This window comes from Lissotriton helveticus, chromosome 3_2, assembly GCF_964261635.1.
Source record: "Lissotriton helveticus chromosome 3_2, aLisHel1.1, whole genome shotgun sequence".
Lineage (NCBI taxonomy): Eukaryota > Metazoa > Chordata > Amphibia > Caudata > Salamandridae > Lissotriton > Lissotriton helveticus.
The window spans coordinates 242,619,331-242,644,926 of NC_136062.1; the positions used below are offsets into that span (position 1 = coordinate 242,619,331).

At 47.5% G+C, this 25,596-nt stretch overlaps 1 protein-coding gene across 1 annotated transcript in view; it reads right to left on the reverse strand.

Annotated features, from left to right (window-relative positions):
• Positions 1–25,596, reverse strand: part of SCAMP5 (secretory carrier membrane protein 5) — a 134,774-nt gene that overhangs the window by 19,714 nt on the left and 89,464 nt on the right. Inside the window, exon 7 of the mRNA XM_078685118.1 lies at positions 7,498–7,615. Within this exon, the coding sequence (XP_078541244.1) occupies positions 7,498–7,615 (118 nt within the window). The remainder of the gene's footprint in view (positions 1–7,497; positions 7,616–25,596) is intronic.

Here is a 25,596-nt window from a genome sequence, read left to right on the forward strand (position 1 = left end):
GCCCTGAGTTTTATGTAAAATTGGCGGGACTGATACGGGAGACTCAGTAGTGCCGTGCTCTGGGGAGGGGATTTGAACATGATAAGGAGCCCTGACTTGGACCGCCCTAGTGGTCCAGAGAGACGCCCTGCGAAAGCTGCTAGAGAATTAGAAAGGATACATATCAGCGAGGACCTGGCGGACGTTTGCCGCAGTCTGCACCCGGAGAAGGGTGGGTATACCCATTACTCTGCCTTTCATAACATTCACACGCTCATTGATTACTGGCTGGCGTCGACAGGGATGCTGTCTTGGGTGCGCAGGTGCCAGGTCTTACCCCGCATGCTCTCGGATCACTCCCCTATTCTTGTATGCCTTTCATTGCCGCGCAGGGGCCCCCCCTTTCACGTGGCGATTTCCACCATACTCCTTTCTGGACCCGGTCTTTCGAGAAGAGCTACATGTAGCCATTGAGACATATTTTGACTGTAATATAGGCTCGGTGGATAGTTTTTGCACGGTATGGGAGGCGTTTAAAGTTTATATTAGGGGAGTTGCAATGAGCAAGCACTCTGGAATACTCCGCTCGATTCGTGGCAGGCTGGCTACTTTGGAGAGGCAATTGGCGGATTGTGAGGGCAGACTACGGACGGGAGACACTGCTGGTGCGCAGGAGGAGTTGAAGGTGCTGTTAGCTGACTATCAGGAGGAGGCGCAGGCTGAGGTGAGGCACCTTGGGAAGTACGAGATAGCACGTGCATACGTGGAGCAAGATAGGCCTGGTAGAGTTCTAGCAAACATGATAAAGCAACAGAAGGTGAAGGAATGATTGCGGCGGTTAAATCCAAAGACGGGTTCACACTCACGGAAGAGGATGACATAGCGAATCGGTTTCAGGAATACTATTCTGAGCTTTATGCGTCACAAGTACAGGGCAGCGCGGAGGAGGTAATGGACTATTTAGAGCACATTCAACTGCCGCTCCTCATGAACGCGCAGAGGGAGTTTCTGATGCAACCCATAGAATTTGACAAGATACGCGAAGCTCTCGGAGGGATGAAATCGTGTAGTGCACCAGGCATTGATGGCCTAACGGTGAACTTCTATAAGATGTATCAGGAGCTTCTGCTCCCACAACTTGCGGCACTGTTTACGGACATGATAGACTCTGGGCACTTGCCACGTTCAATGAGGGAAGCACTTATAGTAGCTATTCCTAAGCCTGATAAACCGGCGGATGAATTCAGTGCTTATAGGCCTCTGTCTCTCCTCAATGTTGATACGAAAATTTATGCCAAGGTCCTTGCCACTCGTCTTGCTTTGCTGGCGCCGGATCTAGTCGCCCCGGAACAGGCGGGGTTCGTAGCGGGCAGGAATCTAACTTATAATTTGCAGACAGTGTTTGGGGCTATTCAGCATACGAGACTGGAATCGAGGGCGTTGGCTGTCTTCTTGGATATGGAGAAGGCCTTCGACTCTGTGGAATGGTGTTTCATGAGGGCTGTACTTAAGAGGATGGGGCTCGGTCCTATTTTCCTACAAATGATCTCGGTATTATATGACAACCCGACCGCTCGCGTTAGGATTGGCAGCACTGCCACTGACCCTATACAGATAAGGAAGGGCACGAGGCAAGGGTGTCCTTTGTCGCCCACCCTTTATGCCCTGATAGCGGAGCCCCTTGCGTGCGCTATGCAGGAATATCATGCACATCGCGGTCTCAACTTCCCCACTTACAAACTGGTCATCACGACTTATGCGGACGATACGCTTCTTTACGTCCTGGTGCGGTTCGAGGCTTTCTCGGGATTAACGGTGAATTGGGACAAATCACTCGCGTTCCCACTGACTGCATCCACCGAACAGTTCGAGATGGAATTTCCATTGCGTTGGACTGCGGAACCCGGACTATATCTAGGCATACGTTTGCACATGGACGCTGAAACGGTCTTCCGCGAGAATTATGGTAGGGCAATAGACAGACTAGAAGATAATGTGGAGAAATGGATCGGGTTGCCTCTGTCTCTTATGGGGAGGATCTCGATAATGAAAATGATCATATTGCCCAGGTTGCGGTTTCTGTTCACCAATATTTCGATGGTGCTCCCTAGATGTTTCTTTGTTCGTCTTACGTCCTTGATGGTTAGACTCGCCTGGGCCGGCAAGCAGGCGAGAGTCCAGTGGAAGGTGCTGGTTCTGCCGTACCAACTGGGTGGACTTGGCGCCACAGATTTCGAATTATATTATCGGGTAACACAGGCGGCGCATCTAAATCAATGGGTGCGTGATAGGGAGAGGGCGCCGTACATCAAGCTGGCGAGACTCTTTGCAGCTCCGCTGCCAATACCTGCGGTCGCATTCGACGCGGTGGATAGACGAACGAGTCTGCTTGACACTTTAAATTCGCCCAGGCATGCTTGGCATGCGCTCTTACAGTATCATGCCGGAGTTCTGTTATACTCTCCGTTGATGCCAGTGGACTGGATGGTGTGGTTGCACCTGTGTAGGGATTGAGGAGTTGTAGTTGCCTTGAGAGCGTTGGGCATTTTCACTGCAGGTGATATGTTCGTTGACAGCACCTTAAAGGCTATGCATGATATAGACGCTCTGGAGGTTCGCCCCACTGCGCTACAGAGATTTTAGTTTGATAGACTTAGAGAGGCGTGACGCGAACAGCTCGGGGACGACCTACAGGAACCCCCGGAACTGAAAGAGCTAACACATGTCATTAAAACGGAAGAGCCCAAAAAATGGTATCTGCTATATAGAAGATTGCCATGTCGGAGCGGGCAGCAGGTTATAATAAGGCGTGACTATATTGGCAACGTGATTTGGACACGCAACTTTCGGATGATATGTGGTGGTACTGTTTCTCCAGTACTAGGTCCGTTTCCCTGACTGGCAGACACAGATTGGTGCACTTTAAGTATCTCAACAGAGTTTACCATACGCCGGATAGGCTGTTGCGGTTTGGCCTCCGGGACAGTGCAGTGTGTGAGAGGTGTGAAGCTCCCGATGTAGGGTTTTTCCACCTGGCATGGGAGTGTCCGGGGATACAGAACTACTGGGCGGCAGTGTTTTTGGAGTGGAGTGGTATAACTCAGGATGTGATTGCCCCTTCCCCGCTTTTAGCTCTGTTGGGTTATTCCAAACCATTACCCAAGGCGCAACGTAAGATTATAGATCTGGGGCTGCTGTTGGCGAAAAGGCGTGTTGCAATGTGCTGGATGAGGGGGCCTCTCCCGAAGACAGAGCAATGGTTGGGGGATTTAACACACTGTTGAACGCAGTCAGAAAATTACAGTGAGCTACTGCCTCCTAGGAGTAGACCCAAGAATTTCTGGGGATTATTCTTTGAATACAGGGACAGACAGGTAGTGGTCAATAGACAGGAGGCAGAGGAGGGGACGTGAGCGGGGTGGAAGGGGTCACAGCTTCAGGCTAGATGGGTTTCCCTGCAAGACAGGGGGTGCCTACTTAGGACGCATATACATGTAAGGTGCCTCTTTCTGGCTAGACAGGTACTAGGTCGGGCCTACAGACGGCGTGATGCACAGGGACACTAAATGTAGGGTCGGATAACACCTTTGGTCTATTTTAGTTCTGGGTGGGGGGGTTTGTTTCTTTTTCTTTGTTCCGAAAAAAAGGGTGCAGAAATGTTTTCTCTGTTAGCTGCAGACTAATATTTGTATTATTTGTTGAAATGATCCATCTGTTTGCCGCCCGACCTCAGGGGTGTGGGCTAAACGGCTGTGTATGATAACCTGCAATGTACGCTGTCCTTTTTGCGGGCCTACCTGCACACAGATGCAAATAATGCTTTGGTTTCTGGTGATTACCACAATAAAAATAAATATTTTTAAAAAAGAAGAAATTCTTGGTGGCGACCTGAACGTTTGGCTGGATCCCAGCCGTGACACATCCAGAGACGGGGAAGGCTCTAAACCCCAGACAGTGCAGTCCTTCCATGATCTACTGGCCTCATTGTCCCTCCACGATGGTGGCGTGTGCGGCACCCCGGACCGGAAACCTGGGTTACACATTCCTCTCTGCACAACGCTCAGTGTGGACACGTATCGACTTGTGGTTTGTAGACGCCCCTACTTGTCAATGAATACGCAGTGTGGAAACACTGCCCCGCACCATATCAGGCCCCTGCCGACTTCACACATTATCTTGCCTATCTGGAGGAGGTGGCAATGGTTTGGCAACCACTGGTCAGACGAATACATGCCTCTGATGTTCTTAATAGCTGATCGGGACAGTTCACATTTGAGTACCAAACTGTACTGTGCTTTTGTGTCACTCACGCGAATACGGAACAGAGGGGCAAACGCTGCTGGGAGGAGGACCTGGGACAGCTTCTCACCAACAAGGAATGGGCCTGCAGCCACAAGCAAATTAAGAGGGTCTCTCAAAACCATTGAATAAACTACAGCACTTTAAATTTGATCATATTTACTACATTACATCTGTTCAGCTGGCTAAATATGACCCCTCAAAAACTTACCATCTATTTGATGCCGACTTCACTCATATGACCTGGACCTGCCCGGTCATATCCGCCTACTGGGCTTCGGTGTTTCAGGTCATCCACTTCTCTTACGCCTTCCCCCAATCAGGCCCTACTGGGCATTGTCTCGGACATCTCTGTACCTGCTACCTCAGATTTTCAGCGATAACATTATTGTTGACCGAAACGGAAATTGCAATACATTGGATGGCTCGACAGTGCCCCACGAAAGAGGCTTGGCTTCGCAGTATGGCATACTGCGATATGCAAACCGAGATTTATTCCAACCTACAGCCCCCTACCTCCTGACCCAAGGACATTTGGCACATATACCGTACATACCCACTTACCTTGCAACACAACTCCACCGCTTCTTCTCCATCGTCTGTTCCGGAGCACGGCGAGGCTCAGTCTTTCCCCAAACTAATACGTGCAAAACTCTACGAGCACGTTCTCTATTGCATATACTGTTTTGACTGCCGGACAACCTTCCACTAATCTTCAGATTCATTTCCCCTTTTCTAATAGTATTTACCTTGAGTGTGTATGTGACGACCATTCCCTTTCCCTTCCTGCTCCCCCCAGCTCCTTTCTAGGTATGTCATACATTATATATTTTGTTTGTATTTCTTGTCTTCCTTCAACAAAAAGGAACATATGCTTGTGCTATTTGCTACTGTTGTTATACAGTTATGTCTAATTGTTACGAATTCATAAACGTTGTAAATGTCCAAAGGCATGAAGCTCCTTCTTTTCTCCTGAACAGATGAAACTTAGATATATTTTTGTATGTCTGTTTTTGATTTTCTAGTGTTAAATAAAAATTAAAAAAATATATATTTTTTTAAACCATTTCTCATACTGTGTGGGTGTAGAGTCCAAGGAGGAAGCTAGCATTGACCTACAACCTCAAGGAAAGACTGGCAGAGAATGTTATCTTGCCAAACGTCTCCATACGTACAAACTCTGTACGGAGGAGTTGTCGCAAAGGCGTTAAGGCTGATTATGCTGCTCTCAGGAATTGAATGGAGAGTTAAAAAAATAAATAAATAAAAGTTTGTCTGGAGGTGGTCTATGGTGAGGGGGGCCTGTCAATTGACTGCAGGCACAGAACACGGTTTTGCACAATAGTGTGTCCCCTTTAGCGCTTCACTGAAGGGAAGGAGAGGTTCAGTCGGTACTAAGCCAGGCTGCAGGAAATCAGTAAGGACATTTGTTTTTACCTTAATAGGGGGGAGGTGTAGGTCAAGGACCCAAGCAACACTCTTAATCACACTGGGGAAGTTAAACTTTCTCTCATAGCTGATCTAGGTGGAGGGCGGAGACCAACCCAGTATCGGGTCCATGTACCAATTGTCTTCATCATTAGGTGGGTCAAACTCATCCTCATCGCCTCCACTGTCATTGCTATATGGCTGGCTCTGATCTGAATCAGAGCCCAAAAGTTAGTTTAGTGTCTTTGTAATGGAAATGACTATAGGCTGCGCCACATTGAGATGTTGGCACTCCCTTGGTCGCGGTAAAGACAAATCCATCTCGGAGTTTGATACCACATTAAGTTGCGGCAGCTCCTGTGGTGGGGGAGTCGATATCCAAGGGCTAAGCACCAATTTTGGCAGCAGGTCCCAAGTCGGCAACTATGCTAGCGCGGATTCTGAAGCATACTCAAGAGATACAGGCTGCTTTGAGGACAGTGCCACCAGATTCATTCTACTGGTAGCCCCTGCGGATCCTTGGAGTTTGGAGGCATGCCAGAGGGATCCAGAAGTGTGCCAAAGCTGCACAGCATGCCTTTAAAAAGGCTTCAGCCTATTGCAGCATCACCAATGGCCACAGGAACTTAGGGTGCACCAGGACAAAAGTGTAAATCGGCTCCCAGTGGAATGAAAGTAAGACCTGGAGGCACAGTGACATCTTTCCACCTGCTCTAGAGAACGAGAATGACGGGAAGGGGCAGACTCCCACTAGGACTTATCTGGTGTTTTTTCTTGAATGTACTCAAAGACTTCAATAATGACGAAGACCTGCCACAGAAACTACTTCAGTGCGGGAGCAGTTCTGCACTTTCAATTCGAACTGCAGCTGCACACGTGTGGATTCTTGCAGTGTATTACCACGTATAGTTTTGCAATCACCGAAGGCTTTCAGATTCATTTGGGCGCAGTCCTCACAGGCCTTGGAGTGGTGCATGAACCTATACCTCAAAGATGCACTTTGAGGGGTTATGTCACAAACTTTAAATCCTATAGTCTTAGAAGGTGACGTGTTTCCTTGCACCATGGAAAAGGAACGAGGAAAAATATACTATAGAGTGAACAAAAAAAAGAGCGGAGCTCCGTATCTGCGTCTGAAGGTGTGGAAAGAAAGGAACTGATGCACATGCATTGGTGGCACTTTTATGCAACTCTGATTGCCACTTCTGGAGTGAAACAAGGCTCATGAGCCGCACAGCAGCACCTACTGGTGCGCAAGAGCAGTGTTTTTGAGTTTTCCAGATTAAGTCTGATGTCTTGGGATATGTACAATGTGAGGAATCTGTAGTTAGATGTATCCATTAAAAAAGTGAACTACAGTAACCTGTGAAGAAGTTTGATATTAACAATGTGACCTCTGGGTCTGTGGCACAAATCTCTAAAAACGGAGCCAATGTTCTAAGCCAGGTCACATTTGAATACTATGGCAGGACATCGGAGGGACTTAGTCATTAATGCATTTATGAGAGGACAACCATCTGAGGCATACTAAGTCTGGTTTGTGGGTTTTCTGCTCACTATGCCAAAGTGTTACGTTGCAGCTAGGGGAAAACTGCAAAAACTGAAAAACAAGGAGGAAAGAAACACTGCAGGAGTCAGCTAAACCATATAACTTTGGAACCAAACTACTCCAGTACAAGAAAGTTCTCTATAGTATCAACCACTAATAAAAGCAGGCATGCCTTAACATACTACGAACTAGGACACTGTGGATCTTCTCAGAACATTACAGCATATTACTATGAGCTGTACCTTAGTGAGAGCAATGAAGGATAATACAGCTACCACTGTGAACATAATGGTCGGAATCAACATCACCACTGCAGAGCCCACATTTGTCCCAAAAAAGGAGATGGCTGCAATCCAGCCGCTGCAGAAAGAAAGAAAAACATACTGACATGAGACACCGCCATCTTTGCACTGCGGATCCTCAAAATGCAGCAAATCTATGAAGAAGTGACCAGATAACACAGCTAACACTTTATGCACTTTCCCAAGTACTACGATAACCATTTTATGAAGTTCTACAGTCTCTTAGTTGTAGTTGCTCTTAAAAGAATGTCATATGTATTTCAAGATTGTCAGCATCAAAAATAAAGTACATTCATTTACATATGCAGGACCGGGCACATAAAGATTTGCTACCATAGGGTCTGCCCCCCCCCCCTTTTTTGTTTACTGCTGTCAGATTCATTGCGTGAACATCAAATTAAATTTTGTATAAAGAATGTCTCTAGCAGTCTACATTCACTCAAACCTTTCTTAGTGTAGTGTAAGGAACGAGAACCCTAGGGAGGAGCACTAGTTTACAACAGCAAATGGAAGCAGAAATATTTGAAAAGCATGCATTAGCTTTATTTAGCTTCTCAATATCTGCCTTAATAGCTACAATATTAGAACACTCATCTAGCAGGTCTATGCTTCTCCAGTCTCTAGCAGACCTGTGGAGTGTAAAGCGGGAGTCTGTGTGCAGGTCAAATCTAAAAAGCGCAGTCAGTTCTTTATCTGCCTCCTATAATATATCCTATAATATTTTCTTATATAAGGAATAAAATAAGTACACACCACCAGGAGGTAGAGCATTCAAATTTGAAAGAGAAAGGGTAGCCTCTTTGGTGCCCTTTGTTCTCAGTTACATAAAGCGAAGGATAAAATACTAATAGGGATGCATTAAAAATGTGCTTGCTCGTTGTGCACCATTCAACACTGCTATTTATGCGGAAGACTTAGTGCTTGGAACCAAGAAGTTCAGCTCTGTTACATAACAGAAAAAAATCAGTCGATTTTCAAAATAGTGGTGACCAGAATCAGATATAACTTGCTGACCTTCATAGATGTCACCTGGATCCAAGGACTTCGTTTTAAAAGCATGGAATGCAAACATTAATGCACTTAGGCACACAAAGTTAACATTATACAAACAGTCACATTTTCTGGTTTATTTCACCCTGATTTTAGACACTTAACATTTTGGAAATATTGTGGATAGACAAAGTTTATGAACATTCAGTATCTGCTAGTTGTTTTTTTCACCTAACCGGACAATGAAAGTTGTGCTGTATGTGACACTGCTTTCTCTGGGGGCAAAAGTAAGTTCTCTTAAATACTTTCTACCAATCATCCATTTTTCTGCCAGCCAGCCAGCCGAACAAAAGTCTGCCTATTACTCCGACATCCCTCGAGCCATCAGGCGGCTGACAACTTCTTCACAAAATTAACATTTCTAGCATGCAAGTTGGCCAAGACCCTGTCTTTCTCTCCAACTCACACTCGAACAGGGAGTTGTCAAGTGGAACGTAGCCACGTTTTTCAATAACCATGTAAATTCTTAGTGAAGGACTATTTTAACCCCAGCACTGTTTTGCACTGCAAAAGGACTTTGCACTCGAACATCCTATTTCAATGTACTATACCACTAACGCTTTTTGTAAAATATTTCTTTTAACGAATTGGACAATATATTTTGCAAATACTTTGAAAATAAATATTCAGCCTGGTGGTAGTTATTAATGCAAAGCCATAAGTGGGAATGAGGATCATTGTGTGACCTCTTTTAATTTGTATAGGTATTGAATGAGTTCCAACAGAACAATGTGTTATTATACCGGTCAGATTACATAAGGCAGTCCTACTGACTTTGTCAAAGTGTCAGAACACCAGGATATAAAAAAGCAGGCCTATTAGCTTTATCAAGGGGGTCAGCACATCAACATATAGGGCCAGATGTAGGAAGTATTTTTGCATACGCAAATGGGTTTCGGGACCCCTTCCCCTTTGGGAATGCATGGGAATTCTTTTTTGAGGGCAGTCAGTTTTACTTTAAGGAAAATGGGATGCATTAAAAAAAAAAAACAGCTTTATTTAAAAGCAGTCCCAGACATGGAGGTCTGATGAGCCCAGCAGCCCACCATCCCTGGGAGGGACAGCTATTCCCAATGGGGTCGCAAATTGCGACTGGCTCATTAATATTCATGAGCCTCACACTTTACGACTCCATTGAGAATCGCTAACAGTGTCTCTAACACTGTTGTACATTTGCTTTTGGGAGTCGCAAATTGCTACTCGCAATTTGCGATTAGCAAAAGGTCATACATCAGGCGCATAAAGCAGACTTTTTGTCTTAGTCAAAAAGTCACCAATCACAATAATCAAATGTACATTTTATAAATTCATGTACTACAATGTTTAGTAAAAGTGATCGTCACATAATATTTTCAATAAACCATTTAAAAAATATTAACCGATGTTGAGCTTTAAAAAAAAAGAAAAAGAAAATTCAGAACACAAAATGTAGCTATGGAATTAACCACTAGGGGCCACTGCATTCCAGCTGAAGAGCAAGCAGCTTCAGCTCGAGTGCTTTACAAATAATATAAAGCCCGACCCAGGAGACTTACAGCACTTTGTTTTTAAATGCTGTTATGGGGCTGCTGTGCTCCCTGCAGCCCCCCACAACATTTAAATAAACATTTTTTTTTTTTAAGTGCAGTGGTGTCCCTGGGACACTAGTAGCATTAAAAAAAAAAAAAAACAAGCATTTACAATGCAATGGTTTTGCCTTTGGAAAAGTTAGAGCTATTGGCATTGTAAATGACAAAATTTGTATTTATGTGTTAGTTTTGAAAACAGATAAATAAATGTCAGTCATTTACATTGCCATTAGCTAAATCTCTCACAAATGTGAGACCGATTGCATTTGCACCCACACACACACACACAAAGCCACACACACACACACACACACACACACACACACACACACCCACACACACACACACACACACACAGAGCCAGCCGCACACACAGAGCCAGCCGCACACACACCCACACACAGAGCCAGCCACACACACACACACACAGAGCCAGCCACACACACACACACAGATCCATCCATCCGCGCACACACACACACACACACACACACACACACACACACACACACACAGACAGAGAGCCAGCCGCGCACACACACACACACACACACACACTTTAAAATGCTTATTTTAGGGATGTAGAACGCAAACGTCACGATATCACTGTCTAGCAGCCGTTCTGCAGTTTGGCGTCATTGTGGTCAAACTAAAGCAGCTTTCATTGGACTCTCTCTCTCGGGGTGTGTTAGAGGTCACCTTTCACCTCTGATCCCAGGCGCCGCCGGGGCACTGGTCACACATCCATTATTGAAGGGGGTCAGGGTTGTGCCCTGTGTGAAGTGCTGGACAGGTATGTGCCTGGGGCACCCGTCCCTCACCCTGCCCGCTTTCACGATCTCACGCCCAGTTCCTCGGCAGTACCAGTACAGACGCAGGCGTGGGAGCTCGGCTAGCTGATCCTGTTAGAGTGCTGTATGTATCTCGTCTCCGAAGCGGAGTGCTCGGCGGGAGGGAGGGGGTTCCGCGAGGCAGGAACAAGAGATTACTGTAAGGCTGTTTGTATTAACAAACACCCACACTGCTGCTGCCAGGGCCAGAGCTGAGGGAGGAGGTGGGGAATCGGTTCTGCTGCTACTCTGCGCTTTGTTATGATTGGGGAAACAGAGCTGCTGCACGCTGGACGTTTGCAGCTTCCTGTTCCTATCGTCGAAGATGGACCCGATTATAATGCAGCGAACGGGTGGATTCTGAAATAAAGCTCGGGGACAGAGCGGATATTAATTCGGCATATTTGGGAATAGTCGCTGCCCTCCAGTCTCTGCCGTGCTGCTTTGGGAGAGGCAGCCTGCATGCCGGGAGTGCCTCCCGAAGTGCCCGGGTGGAGAGAGGCTGTGCCGAAGGCGGTATACACGGCAGAGGCTCGGACCCATATGCCTGCGCCCAGGCATGGTGGCTGTCACCCGCGGGTGAGTCCCTGCCTCCTTCATGCACTGTGCAACCGAAGGGGTGTTACCGGGTACCACGCCGAGCTCTCGCCAGCTGCCCAGCAATCTCAGCCACACTCTGGAGCTGGTGGTCGTCGGGTGAGTAGCTACAAGCAGCAAGTGTCAAACCTGCAGCAAGCGGCGTGCGGATGTGCAAAGCGCCTTTAACAAAAACACCTGGAAGTGAACCGATGCGGTAACCAGCTCAAAGCGTTCGAATATTTCTTCAGAAATGTCATGCTGCTTGCATCATGCTCTTCGCGTAATATGCATAGAGCCTGCGTTCCTGGAAAGCCACTCGTGGGTGTATTATTTTCTTCAATTAGCCGCACACCGACTCCAAACTCGTTTAAATGGCTTCACCTTACGTCATAAATCCTTTACATTCATAAGAAAAGTATTTTTAATGTTTGTGAACAGGTTTTGCTGTACACACTATACCCATACATACATATTATACGTCCAGCTTTTCTTTTTACCGTGCTGGATGGCCCACTGGTCGGCCTGGAATGAACAAAACACCTAAAAGAAACAAGTCAGGTCCCGGGCCGGCCAGCCAATCACAGCACGGCCCGGGGAATGACGTCACAGGGGTGTCCCGGGCCAGCAGCCAATCACAGCGCGGCCCAGGACAAAGGGGCGGGACTTAAAAAAAGACCGAGAAACGCCCCCGAATCGCGTTTTCAGGGGAAAGCGTGATTGACAGTCTCTGTCTCCCAATGGCTAGCCTCCATTTATGGAGCTAGCCAATGGGAGACAGAGGCGGGACCAAAGCCCCATATGTAGGATCATGAGATTTCGCCCTGGGCGGAGCAACTGCTACGCAGTTGCAACAGCCAGGGCGAAACCTAACAACCCTTCCTGGTCATCGTGGGGGTCTCCCAACTCGAGCAATTAATGTAAAATTAATGTTTACCCCGCCCACTTCACATTCACATTTTTTTTTAGGGGCGGGCACGGCTGCCCCAGTCCTGAAGCTATTTCATGGGCCCGGGGAACCTCCCTCCACCTGAGGCCAATCACTGTTTTGTTTATTTGGTGAGAGAGGCCTAGGGCAAATCATTATTTTCTCCAGCATTGCGGGGGCATGCAGTTCCCTTCAACGAACCTTCTGAGGTCCCTATCCCCAGGGCAATTACTTTTTTGTAAAGAAAGAGACAGGCGCCCCAGTCCAAGTTCCGAAGGCCCCAGAGACCCCATCCTCGGAGGCAAAGTTTTTTTTTGTGTAAGTCTCAGGGACTCTATCCCCAGGGACCAAAACATTTTTGTGGGGAGGAAGCGTGGGGCCATTTCCCTATGCCATGCAGTGGCCTGGATTCCTTCTGGCTCGATGGGAGAACTTCCTACCCGTGCTCTTCTGGGCAGATAACACAGGTTTGCTCCTCCCCGGCAGAAGCAAAGAAAAGATGTTACCGTCAGGAGGAAGCATTTGCATTTGCTTTGGGTGTCCCGGGTGGAACCGGATAACCCATGGCATTTTTTATTCCAGCCCCAGGGGATGGGATTCTTGGGGCAGCACGACTAATTAAAAAAATAAATCATGGAGGGCATCTCTCTAAGATCACTCCACGCAAAGTACGGGGTCAGGTATCCCTACAGCGGCCCTTAAGTCCTTTATCAAACAAGTCTCCAAACTCCTGTAAAGGCCACAGCAACATTTCTTTTCATGTCGCAGACAACCAATCAGAGAGTGCGAACTGAACACCCCCTTCCTTCAGCCAATCAGAAGGCTTACATTTTTTTATTAAAGCCAAACGGCCCAGATATAAATTCTAAACCTGAATTCATAAAGACATTTGGATAGGAATTACATTAAATAATAGAACACACACTTTCGAGTTCAAGATCTAGCTTGCTGCCAAATTTGGTGTAGTTCCATTCAGTTGTTTGGGCTGCATTGTTGCTCAAGAATCCCTAAGGAAATTGGCTTGGGAAGTTGTATTCTGGAACCCCTTTTTTTCCCTCAGCTTGCGCACGATGGATCTTCCCGAAATCTACAAGAAAGGAGCTGAGGTGGGTGAATTTTTTTTTTTTTTTTTAAACGTTTGTGAAGATTTGTCAAAACGCATCAATGTTATTAGCAAACCAAGGTCATAACTATATATCTACACCGTGGCAATTGCCACAGTGTAATATTAATATATCTATGCAGATCTATGTATTTCATTTTTTGCACTAGGGTATTTGATTGATTTGATTATTTGTAAAGCGCAACTATCACTCCGAAGGAAGCATCCTGGCGCTATGCGGAGGAGGTAAAGGGGAGACCGATAGATATGCTGCATACTGGGTATATTAGTAAAGAACACAGTGCATCCAAGGATCCAAAGATCCAGGTTTTAAGGGCTTTCATACATTGAGTTTTTGATTCTATCATCCTTAGTTGTGTTGGCATGAGGTTCCATGCTCTGGTTCATTGGATTGCTAGAGATGTGCCTCCTTTTCTTTTGGACCTGTAGATAGGTGGTTTGAGGAGGTTAGCTGAGGAGGATCGGAGGGTCCTAGCAGCGGTGTGGGATATGAATCTGGTCCAAGATATTTGGGTCCTGAGATTCTAAAGGCTCTGAAAGTGATTAATAATACCTCGAACAAGGATCTTTTTTTTTTCTTTACTGTTTTTATTGTTTTAGTCAAATAGGCAATATATTACCAATGAAAGCATGCATTGACAGACATATGGGCAGGAATAAGAGTATTGTCAATTACTTTCAGGAGCAAAGCGTAGTATGCAGGAGCAGTAACACAGTCCAGAGAACTGCTACCACATCCCTTCAATCCGCAGCACATTGGGCCAATCCCCACAACAGGGGTAACATGAATTTTGACAATCACTACACACTAGACGAGGAAATAAGTAATACAGCATCGCCTAACAGCTACAGCCCATTGGTGATGTGTAAGATGAGGCATCTTGTCTCTAGAGGTGTTATGAGGGGGGAGGAGATAAAGAATGCCACCCAGCATATAACATGTATAAATCCCATGTACCCCTTAGATTAAGATCTCTATGATGTTGTTGTTGCCGGAGTGTCAGGCGGGGCATCTCGTGGGTGCCAGAGCAGGTAAGTTGTAAGGGGTCCCCAAATGTCTTTAGGCCACGACGTACGGGGGAGTAAATCTGCGTAGCTAGTCATTTGTTCTTGACAGTATAGCAAGTCACTGAGCCATTCTTTAAACTTTGCGATACAAAAGGGGATGATGGACGGAGCGTTTGAACAAATCAAACACTCACCCCCAGTCAACTGATCTGGGTTTAATCCATCACCATTCTTTAGTTCACTCAGCCACCCCAGTTCAGACATGGCTATATGCAAATCAGTCTGACCCTGTGCCTCATGGGAACAGTCCAGTCCGAACTGCCAAGCCATGTCTTCCCTGGACCGGAAACAAGCATCCTGGGACCGGTTTCGGATTCATAATCCTCATCAGCGAGGCTATCTTGAATCCAGTGGCCTAGTGATCAAGGGACTCACGTCTGAGCATACCCTGCCACACTTAGGGCGAACAAAGCGATACAAAAGGGGATGATGGACGGGGCGTTTGAACAAATCAAACACTCACCCCCAGTCAACTGATCTGGGTTTAATCCATCACCATTCTTTAGTTCACTCAGCCACCCCAGTTCAGACATGGCTATATGCAAATCAGTCTGACCCTGTGCCTCATGGGAACAGTCCAGCCCGAACTGCCAAGCCATGTCTTCCCTGGACCGGAAACAAGCATCCTGGGACCGGTTTCGGATTCATAATCCTCATCAGCCAGGCTATCTTGAATCCGAAACCGGTCCCAGGATGCTTGTTTCCGGTCCATGGAAGACATGGCTTGGCAGTTCGGGCTGTACTGTTCCCATGTGGCACAGGGTCAGACTGATTTGCATATAGCCATGTTTGAAATGGGGTGGCTGAGTGGGCTAAAGAATGGTGATGGATTAAACCCAGATCATTTGACTGGGGGTGAGTGTTTGATTTGCTCAAACGCTCCGTCCATCATCCCCTTTTGTATCGCATTCTTTAAACTTTGGCGCTCTTCCTCTACTCTATCAGCATGCTATGCGGCGCTTAGCTATCAAAAGAACAAGATCGAGATATCGGCGATGTGGCTTGGGATAAGCTTAGTGTAGCCTAACAAAGCTAACAGCGGAGAGAGTTCCAGAGTAAGCGCCGTCATCTGTTCCATGGCATCAAAGACCTGTCCCCAATATTCATGCACCGCTGGACAGTACCAGGCCAAATGGAGGAAGTCAGCCCCCAAAACACCACATCTATCATAGCGGTCTGAATCTTTTAGTTTATATTTGTGCATTTTGACTGGAGTGTAGTACAGGCAGTGGAGGAATTTAAAATGCGTGATGCGCAACCTACTGTAGCAGAGATGTGCTCTGTTTGCGAACAACACTATGTTCAATGATCATCCGTCAATTCGCAACCAAGTTCTGTTTCCCAGTGTTGCTCGTGAGGGGCAGGGAGACTCCTCCCGCTGAGTATGTATGGTGTCAGAGCGTACAGACCAAATGCCCTGGAGAGGTAGCCTGCAACATCAGCTGCAGGGGGGCAAGGGTTGGGGGCTTTTAAAGGAATTCTGGGGTAATAGATTGCATGCCTTGGCGAAGCCGCACATAAAGGAAAACATCCAGGGGATAGGGCTGACGCTCATAGAATACCTGATCGGATGACCCAAACGTCTCATTATGATAAAGGTCACCCCACGTTGCTATTTTAGTCCGCTCTAAGAGTTTAGAGGGGGGTGAGGGAGAATAATGGAACTAATAAAAGGCGTAGTGCACCTGTGCGCATGTGTAATAAAGCTCGAAGTTCCGGATAACAAACCCTCCCCGTGAATAGGGTCTAGTAAGTATGTTCCAATGCAGACCTGACTGTTTACCACCCCACACTAACTGGATCATTTCCGACCTGAGTGCTTTACAAAAATATCTTCCAGGATGGTACGGGATATTGAGTAAGAGGTACAATAGCTGTGGGACTACCATTTTAATTAGGGAGGCCCGTCCTGCCAGGGAGAGCGGCAATGAGATCCCGCAGGTGACGGACCCAGTGATGCGATCTAGAGCGGTTTCATAATTAAGGCGCATCAGCACCTCCCGGTCTCCAAAGATGCGAATCCCCAGATAGCGCAGGTCTGTATCTCACCATTCCAATGGAAAATCTAAAGGAAAGCGAGAGGCCGCAGGAGTAAGAGGAAAAATGTGTGCCTTCCCCAATTGACGTGGACTCCAGACAATTTCCCCAAAACTATGAATTCCAATTAGACTGGGTTGAGATTATGTTGTGGGTCTCTAATATGGAGAGTAATGTCATCTGCATAAAGAGATATAAGGATCTGACACAGATTGCAGCGTAGCACCCTGTCCTAATGGTGCTGTCTTAATTTAGATGCCAATGGATGCTATAAGGATAAGGATAAGCACACCTGGAAATCTAAGATTGTGTGTTATAAGAAGGAGATCAACAGGGCCAAGGCAGAATACTTCTCCAATACGATTCTTAATGCCCCTAACAGCTCAAGAAGTATCTTTAACATCCTGAATAGCCTAACCAGTCCAGACTGCACAAAGAATCTGATACCCCCCTCTCAAGAACTTTGTGATAACTTGGCTACTTGCCTAGGTTCTTCCATGATAAAATAATACTATTATTGATGACCTGGGGGGATTTGGGGGGGGGGGGAATCACTAGCAACCCGCGTCTGGAATCATAGACACTATGGGTCTTAGTTGTATTGTTGAGAGTGGCACTGTTGCTTCTATGAGCATCTCAGAAAGCTTGGCCATCAATTATTTAACGGATGTTGTGCCTTTGGCAGTGGAGGACTTCAGTAGGCTGGCACATGGTATCCCTTCTGGATCCCCTCTGGATCCTGTGCCACAAAAAATATGGAAAGAGTTTGGGGCAGAGTTGTTTCCCACACTTCGTTCAATCTGCAATCAATCCCTCTCTAACAGAGTGGTTCCGTCCCACTGGAAACAGGCACTGATGACACCTTTGTTAAAGAAGCCCTCTCTAGACCCGGAGTGCCCCAAGAACTATAGGCCTATCTCCCTTCTGCCTTTTACGGCCAAAATTGTAGAACGAGTGGCCAGCAGTACTCTTTCTAATCATCTGGAACAGCATAAACTGTTGGGAGGAGGTTCAGTTTGGCTTTCGGCCTGCCCATGGCACTGAGTCGGCCTTGGTGACCGTTATGGACGAGTTACGGATGCGGGCAGACAGGGGTCAGGCAGCTGTTCTTATTCTGCTTGACCTGTATGCCGCCTTCGATACGGTTAACCATGGGACTTTGCTGAGAAGGTTGAGGGAGGTGGGGGTGACGGGTTGTGCTCTTAGGTGGTTCCATCCTTTCTTTCGGATAGGAAGCAAGCAGTGTCCCTCCCCCTTACCAATCTGCCTTTACCAACATCACGCATGGCGTGCCACAGGGCTCGGCAATTAGCCCTATTCTATTTAATATAGATATGAAACCCCTGATTGCGGTCATCAAAGAGCATAATATTAACATCGTAAATTATGCAGATGACATGCAGCTGATTCTCTCCTTGGAGGGAGATCAGTCGACATTGGAAGTGTTCCTTGGCTGCCTGCGTGACACGGCTCATTGGTTGAAGGAAAACTCGTTGCAGTTTAATGCAGGTAAGACCGAGGTGCTTTTCTGCTCAGTGGACAGGGTTCCCTCTGTACTGCCCAGCAACTTCTGGTCCATCGATACTTCGACCGCAGTTAGGCCGGTTGAAACGGTCAGTAACCTGCGCGTTATGTTCAACAACAAACTCACAATGGAGGCTCAGGTTACTAAAACGGTGGGCTGTTGTTTTGCTATTATTAGATCTCTGCGGAAAATCTTTCCCCTGTTGCCTTCTCACGCGCGTGCGTTAGTGGCACAAAGTACCATTTTAAGTAGATTAGATTACTGCAATGCCCTTTTAGAGTCTCTGAAATTTCTTCTGGATAGACTTTCAGAGGATTCAGTCTACGTCAGCCAAGCTAGCCCTAGGTTGGCCTAGAAGGTCCGCTTCCTCATCGGCCTTAACAGAGTTGCATTGGCTCCCTTTGAGACAAAGAATTCAGTTTAAGTCCCTCGGGTTGGTGTTTAAAGCCCTGCATGGGTTGGGTCCTGCTTCTATGCAGAGAAAGTTTGAGTGGTACGTTCCAGCTAGAAGTCTCCGCTCCTCATCGGCGAGATTGGTTAAAATACCGAGGTTCAGGAAAGTTAAATCGGGTGGCAGAACCTTTGGTGTAGCAGCTGCTAGACCTTGGAATGAGCTCGCATTGGAACTGAGACAAGTCAGTGATCTCCTTTTTAGAAATACTAAAAACCTGGTTGTTCCCCAAAGCCTAGTATGGCTGTCTGCTTTTTCGGGCATACTTATACACTGCACTCTGAGTATGCTAGCGCCAGGATGCCTGTTAGGTGACAGAGCGCTCTATAAATGAATTAAATAAATAAATGGTTCGACCGCTAGGGCAAAAAGCAAGGGGGACAAGGGGCACCCCTGCCGGTACCTCTATTTATGGCCATAGATAAATGGCCATTAATAAGGACTTTAGCTGTCGGGAGTTGATATAGCAACCATATCCACGAGAGAAATAAAGGAGGGAAGCCCATTCGTTGCATTACCCCGAAGAGGTAGTCTCATTCAACGGAGTCAAACGAAATGCTTAGTGGCGTCTGAAAAAAAAAAACCAAACCGCAGCAGTTCAGGAGCAACATTATGGAGGATTGTAAAAAGGGTGCGCAGATTATGTGTGGTTGCTCGCCCAGGAACGAAGCACGCCTGTTCAGGGAGCACCAGCGTTTCCATTACCAGGCTAACCCTATTGGCTATGACCTTGGCCAAGATTTTAGTATCGCAATTATTGAGGGATTGTGGCGGTAAGAGTCGCAATGAAGAGCGACTTTCCCGGCTTTAGAAGAGTGATGAGCGCCTCCCTCATGAAAGGGGAAAGTGTGCCAGTCTCTAAGGAGTCTTCATATACCTCTTTGAGTATAGGGGCGCGCTGGTCTATGTATGCTTTATAAAATTGGATGGGTAGCCCATCCAGACCGGAGGCTTTGCTGGATTGCATGTGCGTTATGGCTTCCCGTATTTCGCCCAGCACAAAGGGGGAGCACAGGATCGCTCGTTGCGAATCTCCTAACCACCCCAGCACCACGTCTCCCAGATGCTCAAGGCAGTCACGTCCTGTTGGATGTGTATAGAGTGGAGTAGTGTGTAGTAAAGGCATTGAGTATGTCAGCAGTGTCCCGATAATACACATCCACAGGCCCAGATAGTTCCAACACGTTAGTTAGAGAAGCAGGGCTTACGTATAGTCTCTGCCAAAGCCTTCCTTGGTCATTCGCCCTCCCCATATCGTCGTGCCACCCAATATTTGCCCCTGAACCTTGCCTCCCGATCAGCGGTGTCTGTGTATTCCGAAAGTTTGTCACGGAATTTGCGCTGAGCCGGACTATCAGTTCCCGCAGAGAGTCACGTCTTTAATGCTTTAAGCTCAATCTCCAGTTTCTGCAATGTGCCCTGTATGTCCCAGAGTACCCCTGAACTTTTTGAAATGCAAAAACCCCTGATCGTGGCCTTGAAGGTCTCCCAAACTGTTTCAACACTATCCACTGAGCCAGTTTCTCTGAAAAAATCCTGAATTTCTTAGCCCAGTTCACTATGAAAGACTGCGTCAAGCAGCGCAAGAGGCTGCAATCTCCAGCTACAGTGAGAGGTACTATCAGCCTGATTCATCAAGCTGATTTGCGCTCGCAAAGGGCCAGATTCTGAGAATCTGGCCCTTTGCGAGTGCGATTTTTGCATTTGGGATTCATCATCCCAAATGCAAAAATCTCTATTACCGAAATCGCATATTTGCGAGGAATTGGATTTAAGGAATCTCTAATAGAGATTCCTTAAATGCAATTCATCAACCAATTAGAAATTGCGAAATAGCAATATTTGGTCCCAATTTACCACCAAGTCTGACTTGGTGGTAAATTGCGAAAATAGTGTAAAAAGCACTTTAATGCATTTTTTTCTTTTGCATGTTACACACACACACACACATGTCCTTTGGACATGTGTGTGCGCAACACCTGTTCAAATGTGCATTTAAGGGGTGCTACAGGGTGTCCTTTGGACACCCCTGGCACCCTTTAAATCGCTATCTTATTTGCGAGTAGCAAATTGCTACTCGCAAATAAGGAATACTCCCCATTCATTCCTATGGGCCTTTTGGGCCATAGGAATGAATGGGGAGTTATTCCTTATTTGCGAGTAGCAATTTGCTACTCGCAAATATAGAATGTGTAGGAATCGCTATTTATTTAGCAATTCCTACATGAATACCGTTTTGCGTGTCCTTAATAGCGATTCGCTATGAATCGCTATTAGGGCCACGCAAAACGTCCCGTTGATGAATCAGGCTGTATATCCGAGGACAAGAGTAAGCTTAACCGGGGAATGGTCTGAATATTTTCTCGCTAAATGTGTGATAGTAGTTATGGAGGGACCTAGGCCACGAGAGAGCAGACAATAATCTAAGCATGCCCATGATGTAGCCTGCACAGTAAAATGTGAATGTGTGCCTTCGGTTTTATGAGGATGAAAGTGTCGCCAAGCGCCAAGTAATCCGTTGGCTGACAATATGTCCTGTATGACTTTGCACGATTTGCTATAATAATGCAGTGCCGGGTTGGATTTGTCAACAACAGGATTGAGGGCTACACTGAAATCCCCCCCCCCCCCCATATTATGTGAGTAGAGCCTACCTCTATGATCTTACCCCAAAGCGTGGTAAAAAAATCTGGGGTGTCTACGTTGGGGCCATAGCAGCATGCCAATGTGACCGACTCCATACCCAGCCGCCCCCATGCAAAACAATATCGGCCATGTTGATCTACTGAGGTCCCAGCCAATGGAAAGGGAGTTCGCTTATTGATAAGTATGGCAGTCCCTCTAGCATATGAGGAGTAGGATGAAAATATCCTGTGGTCAGCCCACTTATGCGCAAACGTATTATTATGCCTGGGATTAATATGGGTTTCTTGGAGCATAGCTACCTGGATTTGATGCCGATCTAAGTATGCCAATATCTGGCGGCGCTTCCGTGGGTCACCTAACACCCTGACATTCCACGTAATGACCTGTAATTCCTGGTGAGATGTCAAGTTAACCATATGCACATATGATGCGAGGTAGGCGGCCCTGGGGCCTCATAACATTTACGGGTAGAAGAGAATTAGAACCACCTTGCAGTCTGCCATGCTGTGTCATGTATACATCAAATACCGTACCACTGAAGCATCCACAAAAATCCAGAAATACATTCCCCTCCCCCACCCAAACACCCAAACACTGCAAGTACAGTCTGCATGTGTCTATGCAGCGAAGTTCGATGGGGGATCGCCTGGGGGGTGGGGGGTGGAGGGAGTGAGGGGAGAATCTCCTAGGTTCATGCAAGGTAACTCCTCTCCCTCGGAAAGCCAAAGTGGTGACATAGGCATCCTTCGAGAGGGCAGAGGGTGCTCAGTACAAGTATTGTATAAATCCAATGTGTCACTTAGTGGTCGATGAAGATAGGTGCTGAATGCTGGATAAAATTTGTGATGCAGAATTCGTGAGGCGGTGTGTCTTAATGATGTCTCAGGCACCATAAGGGATAATCACTGCATGCTTCAGTTGCCAGGTTTCTCTGTGGTTGGGGACTCCGATCTAGATGAAGTGCCTGACGAGGCAGAGGTTATATTGTGACGCTTGAGGCGCTTCAGAAATTGATCCACTTGTTGCGGCATGATGAAGAAGGTTTGTTTGCCTTGATGAGTGAATCGTAGGCGGGCTAGATACAATAGCGCATAGTCTATTTGGCCCTGGCGCAGCTTTTGTTTGGCAGGTAAGAATTTGCGCTTCTCCTGTACCGCTGCCATGAAATCCGGGTCTCCCTGGTCTGTGCCCCGTTCTACCGCGGCTTGTGCCGTTTGCGTGGAGGGCACTGACAGACCGGGCTCAGCCCCCCCCAGCTGTGACGTACTTCCGCTAGGGGCGGGTCCTCCACCCATATAATGACCATGCCCGCACTCCCGCGTAGCGGACGCGCCTGATTAGTAAGGCGCTAGCTAGCGGTGAGGTGACTCTGGAAATACTGTTGTGGCGCTCGGCGCTCGAAATTTGATTGCTAAATTCGAGACGATTATTTTAACTTCTGAACATATTTTAACTGTGCTTTGTTAAAAAACTTACCTTGCCCGTCTCCCTGGTCTGTGCCCCGTTCCACCGCGGCTTGTGCCGTTTGCGTGGAGGGCATTGACAGACCAGGCTCAGCCCCCCAGCTGTGATGTACTTCCGCTAGGGGCGGGTCCTCCACCCATATAATGGCCATGCCTGCACTCCCGCGTAGCGGACGTGCCGGATTAGTAAGGCGCTAGCTAGCGGTGAGGTGACTCTGGAAATACTGTTGTGGCGCTCGGCGCTCGAAATTTGATTGCTAAATTCGAGACGATTATTTTAACTTCTGTACATATTTTAACTGTGCTTTCTTAAAAAACTTACCTTGCCTGTCTCCCTGGTCTGTGCCCCGTTCCATCGCGGCTTGTGCCGTTTGCGTGGAGGGCACTGACAGACCAGGCTCAGCCCCCCAGCTGTGACGTACTTCCGCTAGGGGCGGGTCCTCCACCCATATAATCGCCATGTCTGCACTCCCGCGCAGCGGGCGCGCCGTGGGCGCGCGAAGGCCTGTTCGACGCCAGACGCCACACACCCTGGCTGTCGGACTGCTCAGGCGCTCTATTACTTCAGTAAGGACTTGCTGGCTCTCCGCACTCGGACCCCCTGCGCCGATCATCTCTGGCACCTTGACTCTGCACTTACTCGGTGTGATAATTGTGGGTTCCAGATCATTGACACTGCTCATTCCCCCTCCAACACACACAAGCGCACAAACTTAATATACTTAGCCTGAACTGCAGGTCTTTAGTCAAACACCATGAGGATATACTTGAGCTACTCACGGACAGGTCCTCTGACCTGCTTTTCCTCACGGAGATGTGGCTCACTAGTGACTCTAATGCCATTTCAGCCCTGGCTCTCCCACCGGGCTACTTTATGCGCACCCACAACAGATCTAGTGGTGGGGGGGTGGGCTTGCTATCATAGCTAAATCCTCTTTTCACTGTACGCTCTCCCCTGCTACACTACCCGAGTGTGAGAGCACATTATTTAAGGTGAAGGTATCCGACAACTTTACCCTCACTGGCCTCCTCATCTACCGCCCCCCTGGGCCTGCAAGGATTTTTCAGGAAGCCCTGCCTCAGATCGTTTCCATCCTTGCCCTACAGACACCCAATTTTAGTATAATGGGTGATCTAAATCTGCATTTAGAGCAACATGACTCATGGCATCGCCGACTTTCTTGGGGACTTGGAAGCCTGCTGAATTATTTCAGCTGGTCAGGGGCCCATCGCACCTGGCGGGCCACCTACTCGACCCTGTGTTCTCCAATATTGAGGGAATCAGAGTCTACGATCCTCTCCCCCTCGCATGGTCTGATCACTTCCTCATACATATATGCATCAATACAATAGCAATTAATCGTCAGAACCCTTCCCCTCCCCTCTGGAGGCGCCCATGGCATGCACTTGACGTGCCCAGCCTCGAGTCCAGCCTAATCTCTTCCCGCCCCGACTGGCCTAACAATTTGGAGGAAGCAGACACTACATTCAGGGGATGAATTAACAACTCTCTCGACCTCCAGATCCCCCCAAAAAAATCTCGACCCAAACGTGATCAAACTCATCCTTGGTACACGGTAGCACTAGCAACTAAAAAAAAAGAACTGTAAGATCCTTGAACGCGCCTGGAGACGTTCTTACGACCCCTCAGCTAAAATCAACTACAGGGCTGCCACGAAAGCCTATCATAAACTTATACAAAAAACAAAGGCCGCATTTTATACTAACCTGATCAATACCAGTCCTAATCCCTCCAAAACCATCTTTTCACTGGTAAAAGATATGACCAAAACCCCTGAGGGTACCCTCAACACTATCACTTCGAACACACAATGCGAAGTACTGGCCCAGTTTTTTGTTAACAAAGTTCAAGGAATTTACACGTCCCTGGATGCTAGTAGGTCCACCTCGATATCTGATCAATTGACCTATTTATCTCATTACCTCCCACTCTTGCAAACCCTGCCCTTAATTTCTCCTAAAGATCTTGAGTTCCTGACTACTAAGGTGAAGTCTGGGTCCCCTGACGACCCCATGAAACCTGAGACCTTTCTACTGCTACGGGACTCCATCCTTACGGAGGGCCGGGAATTGATCAACAGATCTCTTCTGTCATCCTCTATCCCTAAGTCATGGAAACATGCCAAAGTTATTCCCCTGCTTAAAAACCGACCCTGGACCCCTCCCGTCCGGAGAATTTTAGACCCAGCTCCCTTTTGCCCTACCTGGCCAAGGTGATGGAAGCCCACGTGAATTCTATCCTGACCAGCCACCTAGAATCTAACGGGATCCTGGACGAGTCGCAAAATGGATTCCGAGCAAATCACAGCACGGAGTCGGCTCTACTGGCAGTCACAGAACAACTGAGGGCCTCACAAGATCTGGGGAACACCTCTGCCCTCATATTACTTGACTTAAGCGCAGCGTTTGACATGGTCTCCCACGAGATTTTGCTTTGTGGAGATCGGAGTCAGAGACGGTGCGCTTGCCTGGTTTGCTTCATTTCTTTTGGACCGCTCTTTCCAGGTCCACGCCCCTCCCTACACATCCAGCAGGCGTCCCCTTAACTGCGGGGTCCCGCAGGGCTCTGCCCTCAGCCCCACGCTGTTTAATGTGTACGTCCGCCCCCTGGCCCTCCCGGCCAGGGAACGTAAGATCAAAATGATCTCGTATGCGGACGACACCCAGCTTATCTTCACTCTTCCCAATGACACCTCGCCCGACCAGGCCAAATTTCAGGAAGACATAACGACCATCTCAAACTGGTTGTCTGA